The sequence below is a fragment of the Entelurus aequoreus genome, linkage group LG05 (assembly GCF_033978785.1).
Source record: "Entelurus aequoreus isolate RoL-2023_Sb linkage group LG05, RoL_Eaeq_v1.1, whole genome shotgun sequence".
Lineage (NCBI taxonomy): Eukaryota > Metazoa > Chordata > Actinopteri > Syngnathiformes > Syngnathidae > Entelurus > Entelurus aequoreus.
Window position 1 is genome coordinate 1,930,116 of NC_084735.1, and position 11,814 is coordinate 1,941,929.

The following is an 11,814-nucleotide window of genomic DNA, read 5'->3' on the forward strand; positions in this document are numbered from 1 at the left end:
GAATCATTTTGAATGTAATGTGTAAATAATGTCAATAACTAGATGGACCATCTGTGGCTGTGAAGTGAACACTAGTAAGGTTGTAAATACCGTATTGAGTAGGCTAACCCATGTGGTTCCTGTGGATGTGAACACAAGTTGTAGTTACTGTAGTGACTGAAACAGACACTGTGATTCATTTGGATGAATGGGGTTTGTATTTATGTCAACTCTCTTGATCATTTTTCAATTACACTACCGTTCAAAAGTTTGGGGTCACATTAAAATGTCCTTATTTTTCAATGAAGATAACTTTAAACTAGTCTTAACTTTAAAGAAGTACACTCTATACATTGCTAATGTGGTAAATGACTATTCTAGCTGCAAATGTCTGGTTTTTGGTGCAATATCTACATAGGTGTATAGAGGCCCATTTCCAGCAACTATCACTCCAGTGTTCTAATGGTACAATGTGTTTGCTCATTGGCTCAGAAGGCTAATTGATGATTAGAAAACCCTTGTGCAATCATGTTCACACATCTGAAAACAGTTTAGCTCGTTACAGAAGCTACAAAACTGACCTTCCTTTGAGCAGATTGAGTTTCTGGAGCATCACATTTGTGGGGTCAATTAAACGCTCAAAATGGCCAGAAAAAGAGAACTTTCATCTGAAACGCGACAGTCTATTCTTGTTCTTAGAAATGAAGGCTATTCCACAAAATTGTTTGGGTGACCCCAAACTTTTGAACGGTAGTGTATGTAAACACTAAAACCTCTTTAAATTGTGCTTTTTTTTTGCTAATTTTTTGCATGTTCAATTGCAAAAATTGAACATGCCCCCAGACCCCCGGCTTATTTTCAGTCTTTTTCATTAAGTTCAAATCACGCGAACGTGCTCTTTCACCCTCCTGCAGTTCAACAACTCCGACACGGGCCTGTTCACCATCTTCACGGGTCAGGACAACATCAGGAACGTGCACAGGGTGGACTCCTGGAACGGCCTGACTGAGGTGAGACGTCATCAAGGGGCACAAAACGATCATTTCCTGTCATTTGGACGTCTTCAACAAGAGGGCAAGGTGGACGTCATGTCATGACCACAGGATGAGTAGGCAGGATTGCTGACTCAGCATGTCTCCTCTGGATGTTTAGTTCATTAAAAACATAAACAGGATATTTTGATGGTATGATAATAATGATACTGTGATTACATAACATAATGAAACTAGATGAATGTTGTGTGTGTGATTAGTTGGACTACTGGAGGACGCCGCAGTGCAACATGATCAACGGCACCGCGGGTCAGATGTGGCCCCCCTTCCTTACTAAGACGAGCACGCTTCCTTTTTACAGCCCGGACGCCTGCAGGTACGCCACTTGTTTTGTCTTTTTTCCATTTTGTATTATTATTATGTTTATAAGCGGCCTGTGGTGCCAGGTCCATGGAACTGGTCTACCAGCGGCCTGGCAGCATTAAGGGCATCCCCTTGTACCGCTTCGTGGCCCCCAAGACGCTCTTCGCCAACAGCAGTGACTACGCTCCCAATGAGGGATTCTGTCCCTGTCGCCAGTCTGGCCTGCTCAACGTCAGCAGCTGCCGCCACAGTAAGTAAGACCGACCCGGGCGGGCCTCTGCTTCACGTAGACAAATGGCACTCTCTTGACACCCCGCCTTCTTCTTCAGAGTCTCCCGTCTTCATCTCTCATCCTCACTTCTTCAACGCTGATCCGGTTCTGCTGGACTACGTTCAAGGACTCCACCCTAATGAGGACGAGCATGGACTCTTTATAGACATTCACCCTGTGAGCACACACACACACACACACACACACACACACACACACACACACACACACACACACACACACACACACACACACACACACACACACACACACACAAACACACACACACGCACACTTGGGCGCTGATTCTTCTGAGAACTTTATCAGAACAAAGAAATGTGCTCAATGATAAAGACAGCAGTTTATGAGGACATGAAAAACTGATAAATGCGTCATTCAGACTTTGTATTTTGGATCTGGGTTATAAGTCCTTCAACATTGGGTAACCAGTGCAGGTCAAAGGTCACTTAGGCTCTTTCCTAACATATAAACACTTTTTAAACTATGTCAAGGCCTCCTTTAGCCCTACACACCAGCGCTGCCGACTCTCCAGAATTTGGCCGGAGACTTCCGGAAATTGCTCGTCTCCTGACATCTTCGACCAGCGTTTTTGAGAAGTCATATTATGCAAAATCAACTTTTAGAACTTACCGGTACCTGATTTGTGTGTTCGGGATCCCCATAAATCCCGAAAATGTGAACTCAAACGATGGACGGATGGCGGAGATATTTATAAAACAATCTTGCCTTTGTAATTCGCCCCGACGTGTGACTTTTCCCAACGTGTAACGTCACCGGATTTCTCCATACAGTGGAACCTCGATTTACAAACTTAATTGGCTCTTGAACAGGGTTCGTAAATCACAAAGTTCGTATAGTGGAGCAAATTTCCACTGAAATAATTTAATATGAATAATGTGTTCCACTCTCGACAAAAGTCCCTATTTTACTTAAGGATTGTACACTTTGAACTAGGGTTGAACGGTATACCGGTACTAGTATAGAATCGCGGTACTAATGAATCAAACACGGTACTATTCAGCTTGAAAAGTACCGGTTCGCCATATTATTATTTTTTTTTCTACAGTCGTGACATTGCTGGTTTTACGAGCAGAGGAGCATGTTCAGCAGCGCACAATCACTGAGTACTTACAAGCAGACACAGTGTGTAGACAGAAAAGGGAGAACTGTTGCATTTTGGCTTAAAAAGTAAAGATAAAGGTGAAGTTGTAACACTGAAACGTCCTCAGGAAAAGGTGCTTTTAAGACATGGCTAGTTAGCTAGCAGCTAACATCCATCTGCAATCTGCAGTGTTTTAGCTACTTCTAAATCACTAATACTGGCCTCCATGGCAACAAATAAAGTATGTTTGTTACAAGTATCATTATCACTGCAGGACGAGGAATAGCTAAACACCGTAGGAGGATACAACAGCTCACCGGCATCACAATGTAAACAAAAGCCATGGGTGGATCTACACCTGACATCCGCTGTAATGATACCAAGTACAAGAGCGTATCTACTCGATACTACTATGATTAATTCAATATTTTTTATCGGCACAAAATCTTCTTTTTTTTTTTTAATTCATATTATATTCATTAACTCAGGAAATACGTCCCTGGACACACGAGAACTTAAATTATGTTCAATGTATGATCCTGTAACTACTTGGTATCGGATCCATACCTACATTTGTGGTATCATCTGAAACTAATATAAAGTATCAAACAACAGAAGAATAAGTGATTATTACATTTTAACAGAAGTGTAGATAGAACATGTTGAAACAGAAAATAAACAGATATTAGCAGTAAATGAACAAGTGGATTAATAATCCATTTTTACAGCTTGTCCTTTATAATTTTGACAAAATAATAGAATGAAAAATGACACAATATGTTACTGCATACGTCAGTAGACTAATTAGGAGCCTTTGTTTACTTACTAATAAAATACAAGTTGTCTAGTATGTTCACTATTTTATTTAAGGACTAAATTGTTCTTTGATTGCAATAATAAACATATGTTTAATGCAATTTTTTTGTGGTGCCCTTTATTTAGAAAAGTATCTAAATATATTTTGGTACCAGTACCAAAATATTGGTATCGAGACAACCCTACTTTGAACACAATAGAGTGCTACAGTATACAGTACTGTATGTCAAACAAACATAACAAGGAGGTGATAAATGAACTATACATTAAAAAGTCAAAACAACAACAACGCCAAGTTGAACTGTGCTACATGCGCTGCTCTGCCAACACGTCCACACACAACTTAAGTCCTTTTGATGTCCTGTCAAACAATACGAAATCACAAAAATCCTTAACTTAAACAACCACATTGCTACAATAATAAAAAAGGAAAATCTATTTCCAGTAGGGCTGCAACTAACGATTAATTTGATGATCGATTAATCTGTCGATTATTACTTCGATTAATCGATTAATAATCGGGTAAAGGAGACAAACTACATTTCTATCCTTTCCAGTATTTTATTTTAAAAAAAACAGCATACTGGCACAATACTTATTTTGATTATTGTTTCTCAGCTGTTTGTACATGTTGCAGTTTATAAATAAAGGTTTATAAAAAAAAAAAAAAAGAAAAAATTGCATCTGCGCATGCGCATAGCATAGATCCAACGGATCGATGGCTAAATTAATCGCCAACTATTTTTATAATCCATTTGAATCGATTTAATCGATTAGTTGTTGCAGCCCTAATTTCCAGTTCATAAAGCTGATTCTGACTCTCATTAACATCGGCTTGTTCCTCACAAGAAGAGAAACCAGCCAACAGAGGGAGAGAAGAGATCCCGGTTTGTGTCTGAGGTGCCGCTGTGATATAAGTCCGCTTTGGCATATTTTTTTTCCAGAAAAGTCAGTTCTCATCACGATTAAAAACTTGCTGTAGTGGGAAGTCGGCTTCCTCAATCTCTTAAATACGAGCAAGCACAAAATGTTTTCTAATGGAGTCCAGGGTCCACTGTATATGCTAGCGGTTTACCTGGAGATCTTTGCACAAGTCTGCCAGTCCAACAGTGTAATCAATAAGCTCCTCTTTTTCCTCTATCCTCTTGTTGTGTGGCAGAATGGCTTGTACGTGCACATGCATCCTACGCATTTGTAATACAAAGTAGCGTATATTTCAAATGTGTATCTGTCGGAATACTCCATATGGGAGCGCTAAAACTGCAACTGGGACAAGTTGCAGTCAAAGTGGAGGCATGTAAACAAGACCGCCTACAAAACGGTGCATCCTGAACATAATTTATGCAACATTTTGACCAAAGAACCACCATTACATGATATATAGACCACAAGGAAGGGTTTTAAATGAAGAAAAACATGATATTATGACTGCTTTAAACAGCAGAGTGCTCCTGTCACACCTGTGACTTTATGACTATACTGTACATGTAGTTCATACAGTGTGTTCAGGGGATTTACACTCGATAGCAAACACCAAATGTTGGCAACTGCGACACACACACAGAGAGTTAATCGGCCTGTGGTTGGAGATAAGGTAATTGGTCATATCTTTATAGCTTCAATAAAACAATTCATGTTAACGATTACAAGAACATCAATTCTGAGAATGAGGAAAATGCATTCGTAGTTGTTGTTTTGCATATTTTATGACTACAGAACAATCTAAAATGCAATCTGCTCAGGCGTCTGGTCCACATCCACACCTCATTTTTCAGAAATAATCTTTTAAGCCAGGGGTGTCAATCTCGTTTTCATTGAGGGCCACATGCCAGTTAATTAAATATGCAGTACAGGCCAAAAGTTTGGACACACCTTCTCCTCATGCAATGTGTTTTCTTTATTTTCACAACTATTTTCTATTGTAGATTGTCACACTCTTGGCATTCTCTCGATGAGCTTCTAGCACACCTGTGAAGTGAAAACCATTTCAGGTGACTACCTCTGGAAGCTCATCGAGAGAATGCCAAGAGAGTGCAAAACAGTAATCAGAGTGGCTATTTTGAAGAAACTAGAATATAAAACATGTTTTCAGTTTTTTCCACTTTTTTTTGTTAAGTACATAACTCCACATGTGTTCATTCATAGTTTTGATGCCTTCAGTGACAATCCACAAAGTAAATAGTCATGAAAATAAAGAAAACTCATTGAACGAGAAGGTGTGTCCAAACTTTTGACATGTGGAGGCATTTGCGGTCTAGACGTATCTCTTATTTGTGACTGCCATCTACTGGTTACACTTATCATTTCACCATGTACCAAATGAAATAGCTTCGAGGTCAGTAAGCACAACCAGAATTATTCCGTACATTAGGCGCACCGGGTTATAAGGCGCACTGTCGAGTTTTGAGAAAATGAAAGGATTTGAAGTGCGCCTTATAGTCCGGAAAATTCGGTACATGTACTTTTTTTCAGTCAAAATGGAAAGTTGATTACATTTAGTAAGGAAAGACGCATATTAATTTCAGGCTTTCGTGGGCCACATAAAATGAAGTGGGGGGGCCTTCAGTTTGACCTGTGCGTTAAGGAGTTATAAAAGCTTTACTATTCAAGTCATATGTTTATGTTCCAAGTGTAAAAAGCAGTGTTACTATAGTAGTATAAAAGTGTCAACGTTGGCATGATTTTAAAGTCACAGTTTACCATTCTCAACTGTCGTACAAGTGTAAAAAGAAGCAAAGCGTCGTTAAAGCGAGGGGAGAGTTGAGGTGAGTTTGTGAACGGTGCGACTTAAAGAAAATGTAGCGTTGGCGCTAACCTTTGTTGTGAGTCGTTCAGTCCACACATGCGTTGAGGCCAAGTGGTGTTTAACGAGTGAAACATTTGTAAAGTCCATTAGCGGACAACGTGAAGGAAGTCGTAATCAAGCAGACGTAAACTTCAGGGCCTAAAGTTTCCTGTCTGGGCACGATACGTGTTTGCCTCCATGGGAACACAATTGTTCATTGGGGGCCGCTCACCAGACCCTCAGCTGGAAGGTTTGTGCGTCCCGTGTGAGTCGTTAAAGGTGTTGTGTGTTTGTCTTCGCAGCAAACCGGCGTTCCGCTCAACGTGTCCATCCGCCTGCAGCTCAACCTCTACATGAAGAGAGTGTCAGCGATTACGTAGGATCAATTCCCTTACCTCTTGTCTCGCCTTTAGTTGCATTGTTAGCTTCCATTCAGCTTGTGCCATCAAAGACTTCCTGTTGGCGAGCTTGGCACCTAACGTCCTCATTCCTTTTTCTCCTAGAGAGACTGGGAAGATCGCTGAGACCGTGATGCCAATGATTTGGTTTGAGGAGGTGAGCCGCCACAGGAAGGACTTCCTTTCAGAACTTTCATAGAAGTGCACATAACTCTTCAAAGTAGACATTTTAACAGTGTCTTTGTTTCACTTCCTGTCCACAGAGCGGCTTCATCGACGGGCCCATCCTTGACACCTTTCACACCAACCTGGTGGTCCTGCCCGCCGTCATGGAAGTCATGCAGTACAGCTTCATCGCCCTCGGACTCGCCACCATCATCATTGCCGCCTTGGTGCGCCACAGACTCAAGAAGGTAACCGTGTGTGCACGTGTGCTTGCATGTTCCACCTGCATGAGCGTTAAGTCATCCCCATGGGACTTACTAATCCCTTTAAGTGGACTGGATGTGAGTTCCATGGTCTCACAGTGGTCCCCGCAACATGTCAGTCCTCCACCATAGTTCAATGTGCGCCTGCCATCCTAAACACAACCAGGGCTCTGTCTCAAATGGAATACTTCCATCAGTATGGTGGTACAGTCTAGTCCTGTCCCAAATCCAAAATGTTCTCTTTTTAACGGTAAATTGCAACCACTTAAGTAAGCCTCTCCCCCCACCGCTGATGGTGACTATTGGGGACGGGGTGTAATTCCTGTAGAGCAGTGTTTCTTATACTTTTCTCATGAAGTACCACCTCAGAAAACACTTGGCTTTCCATTTTGACCAACATTAAAATACAGTAGCGTAGTAGGCCTAAGTGTTCACTCAAAACAAGGCAGGTCTTTCATTTGAAATGTTTAATATTTTTGGTCACTAACATTACACACAGTTTGAACAGTAACACTGTGTTTGAACATAGGAAAATAATACACTGTACTTCAATAAAATACAGTAGCGTAGTAGGCCTAAGTGTTCATGAAAAACAAGGCAGGTCTTTCATTTGAAAAGTTTAATATTTTTTGGTCAGTGTAACATTACACACAGTTTGAACAGTAACACTGTTTGAACATAGGAAAATAATACACTGTACTATAATAAAGTACAGTAGCGTAGTAAGCCTAAGTGTTCATAAAAACAAGGCAGGTGTTTGAAAAGTTTAAACATTTTTAAGCACTAACATTACACACAGTTTGAACAGTAACACTGTGTTTGAACATAGGACAATAATACACTGTACTTCAATAAAATACAGTAGTGTAGTAGGCCTAAGTGTTCATGAAAAACAAGGCAGGTCTTTCATTTGAAAAGTTTAAACATTTTTGGTCACTAACATTACACACAGTTTGAACAGTAACACCGTGTTTGAACATAGGACAATAATACACTGTACTTCAATAAAATATAGTAGCGTAGTAGGCCTAAGTGTTCATGAAAAACAAGGCAGGTGTTTAATTTGAAAAGTTTAAACATTTTTAGTCACTAACATTACACACAGTTTGAACAGTAACACTGTGTTTGAACATAGGACAATAATACACTGTACTTCAATAAAATACAGTAGCGTAGTAGGCCTAAGTGTTCACTCAAAACAAGGCAGGTCTTTCATTTGAAATGTTTAATATTTTTTGGTCAGTGTAACATTACACACAGTTTGAACATTAACACTGTGTTTGAACATAGGACAATAATACACTGTACTTCAATAAAATACAGTAGCGTAGTAGGCCTAAGTGTTCATGAAAAACAAGGCAGGGTTTTAATTTGAAAAGTTTAAACATTTTTAGTCACTAACATTACACACAGTTTGAACAGTAACACTGTGTTTGAACATAGGAAAATAATACACTGTACTTCAATAAAATACAGTAGCTTAGTAGGCCTAAGTGTTCATAAAAACAAGGCAGGTGTTTGAAAAGTTTAAACATTTTTAGTCACTAACATTACACACAGTTTGAACAGTAGCACTGTTTGAACATAGGACCATAATACACTGTACTTCAATAAAATATAGTAGCGTAGTAGGCCTAAGTGTTCATGAAAAACAAGGCAGGTGTTTAATTTGAAAAGTTTAAACATTTTTAGGCACTAACATTACACACAGTTTGAACAGTAACACTGTGTTTGAACATAGGACCATAATACACTGTACTTCAATAAAATACAGTAGCGTAGTAGGCCTAAGTGTTCATGAAAAACAAGGCAGGTGTTTAATTTGAAAAGTTTAAACATTTTTGGTCACTAACATTACACACAGTTTGAACAGTAACACTGTGTTTGAACATAGGACCATAATACACTGTACTTCAATAAAATACAGTAGCGTAGTAGGCCTAAGTGTTCATGAAAAACAAGGCAGGTGTTTAATTTGAAAAGTTTAAACATTTTTGGTCACTAACATTACACACAGTTTGAACAGTAACACTGTGTTTGAACATAGGACAATAATACACTGTACTTCAATAATGAGTGAAATATTTGGCGTACCAGGAGATGGAGACGCGTACTACTAATGGTTTGGGAATCACTGCTGTAGCGTGTACTGCTATTAGCGGTACCAGTGTAGTACACATATGTACTAAATGACGATGTTAGTATACGACTGTACCAATTGAGACACATCCAAGCTATGTCATGCTAATGTCAGTGCAATGCTATGCTAACATCATCCCTAGGTACATCCAACTAACTTATTCATGACAGAGAAAATGTTATGGACAGGCTAAGTCAGGCTCAGATAAGTGGCTCTAAAGCAGGGGTTCTGAACATTTTTGACCTCCGAGCCCAACTTTTACACTACAGAGGGGCCCGGGTCCCACTCAAATATGAACACTGAATTAGTCGTCTTACTCTTGATTTTAATCACATTGAATAATTATATGTAACCTACTTACAGTTTCCAACTTTGTCAAATGTCATGAAACCGTGTTTATAACAAAGATTATTACTTATTCAACACATAAACCTTCGGTGTAAGTCAGGCTAATTATGGGGGAAAAAGTACTAACCGAATATACTGTGTAAGAATAACTGACAAAACCTGTATTTACCAACAAATGTGCTAAAATAAACTAAATGAATAATGAATATGTTTCTTGACTAAACTGTCAATACAATTAAAGTGCAAATGAAAATACAGCTTGACCACTTTAGTCATATGTTTTTGCGCTTAAAAAACGTATCTATGACTTTTGCTCCAGACTTCTTCTGTTTGTTTGAAATTGTCATTACTACAACAAGTGGTGGAAAAGTGTATTACAACTGAGTTCCGCATACGGACCACAGCTGACAAAGATATTTTTGGCGGCCCTGTAGGGGGCGCTCATAGCCCAACAATGGGAAGTGCAGCTGTATTTTCACTTGCATTTCATTGACAGTTTCTTCAGGAAAACTTTATATTATTTTTATTATTATTATTGATCCTAAATTACCTATAGTTTATTTTTTTTAGCTCTGCCTTAATTGTATGTAAATGTATTTTTTCAAGCATTTTTTGAGTCCTTTGATGTTAATCTTTGTGATAAACACATGCCTTCATATCATTTGACAAGGTTTATTCTGTTAACCTGCAAGTAGGCGGATATAATTATTGAATACAATTCAAATCAAGAGTAAGATTACTAACTCGGTGTTAATTTTTGAGAGGGGGACCCCCTGTCGTGGAAAAGTTGGGCCCCAAAGTCGAAAAGATTTAAGAAGTACATAACAGCCCTGTGAGGTTTTTTATTTATTTATTTTTGAAGGAAATACAATGAGGTTTTTTTCTATTTCTCTTAAGTTATTTATATTTTTTTGGTATCAAGTCTGTTCTTTCTAAAAAGTCCGATAAAAATGAGGTTTTAAAAAAAGCAGTCAGGTGATGATGTAATGACAAGTGTCAAAGATGCGTCTATGTTTGTGTTTCTGTGTGCGTGCACACTTGCAGAACAGGGTTTTGGAGATGAGTGCCAGCACCAAAGTGCTGCAGGAGTCTGAGGTTTGTAAAGCGCCGAGTTCTGAATGGGGACACGGTTCTTGATTCGTGACTGAGATCATCTGCTCGTCAGATCAGCCAATACCGATTGAATTGATCGCCACACTCTTTGTCAATCGTCACCGTTGTCATCCCATGTTTGACGGCTTTATCCAATTAACCAATCAACACGGCCTCAAAATCACCCGCATGGACGCCGGCTAACCGCCTCCCGCTTCCCCCGCCCTGTTTGCGCATCGTTTGCTCATGTTTGAGAGGCTGTGGTCATCTTTTAGGCGTCCTATAAAGAGCCCGCTTGCAACCGGGGCATTCCGGAGAAATACACGGCGGGTAATTCAGGTGGGTGTCTGCACACACACACCATATACACATGAGTCTAAAGTCTGCCTTGTTGGACGTTATTATACGAGCATATGTGGTCGTGATGGTTCCGATCGTGTTGCCGTGCGTTCTGACTGACCCAGACGTATGCAGGCGCTGTTTTTAATTAGCCGCCGGCCAGCACGCACTTCCTGTGCTGATGTGGTGGAAATGAAAAGAAGAGGAAATTAAAATGTCGGATGAAGATACAATGTTTGGAATGTTCCACGTCACTCTTCACTATTACATTTGCCGTGTTATTATTCCTGCCCCTCAATCATTAAAGGAGCCATATGTAATAAATTATTGTCAAGTCATTGTTAAATGAAATCATCTTATTTTCCAATACCTCTATAACTGATAACAGTAGTTCAGCCGGGATATACTCATTTAAAAATGTTATTTACAGCCCCGAAATCTTATTGTTTTAATTTCGACGCCCCACCCTTTACCGTTTGACTCATTAGAAAGTCCGTGAGTGTGTCACATCCAGGTTGCCAGTTACGCACCGCCATCTTCGTCTGGCTACTGCCACTGGTAAAGTTACTAAACATGTCAGACCTTAGTCAATCTGAAGGGCTTCGTTACCATTCTCAACTTATTCATGACAAAGCCAGGAACAAAACCAGGATTTGTAAGCCTTTGAAAGATGGAGACGATTGAATGCGGAGAAGAGTTTTTCATCTAACGCCAAACTTGATAATTTCCTCCTTGATAGG

General features: G+C 39.6%; 1 protein-coding gene across 4 annotated transcripts in view; it reads left to right on the forward strand.

Annotated features, from left to right (window-relative positions):
• Positions 1–11,790, forward strand: part of LOC133650010 (scavenger receptor class B member 1-like) — a 31,355-nt gene extending 19,565 nt beyond the window's left edge. The window contains exons 5-13 of one of the 4 annotated variants that reach the window (XM_062046750.1): positions 894–989; positions 1,232–1,347; positions 1,418–1,584; positions 1,664–1,782; positions 6,632–6,705; positions 6,833–6,884; positions 6,991–7,140; positions 10,688–10,738; positions 11,011–11,790. In XM_062046750.1, coding sequence (XP_061902734.1) covers positions 894–989; positions 1,232–1,347; positions 1,418–1,584; positions 1,664–1,782; positions 6,632–6,705; positions 6,833–6,884; positions 6,991–7,140; positions 10,688–10,738; positions 11,011–11,109 — 924 coding nt within the window. In that variant the 3' untranslated portion in view covers positions 11,110–11,790. Of the gene's footprint in view, positions 1–893; positions 990–1,231; positions 1,348–1,417; positions 1,585–1,663; positions 1,783–6,631; positions 6,706–6,832; positions 6,885–6,990; positions 7,141–10,687 lie in introns of all 4 variants that reach the window. The other 3 variants (XM_062046749.1, XM_062046751.1, XM_062046752.1) reach the window with 3 other exon arrangements.
• The last annotated feature ends 24 nt before the right edge of the window (positions 11,791–11,814 follow it).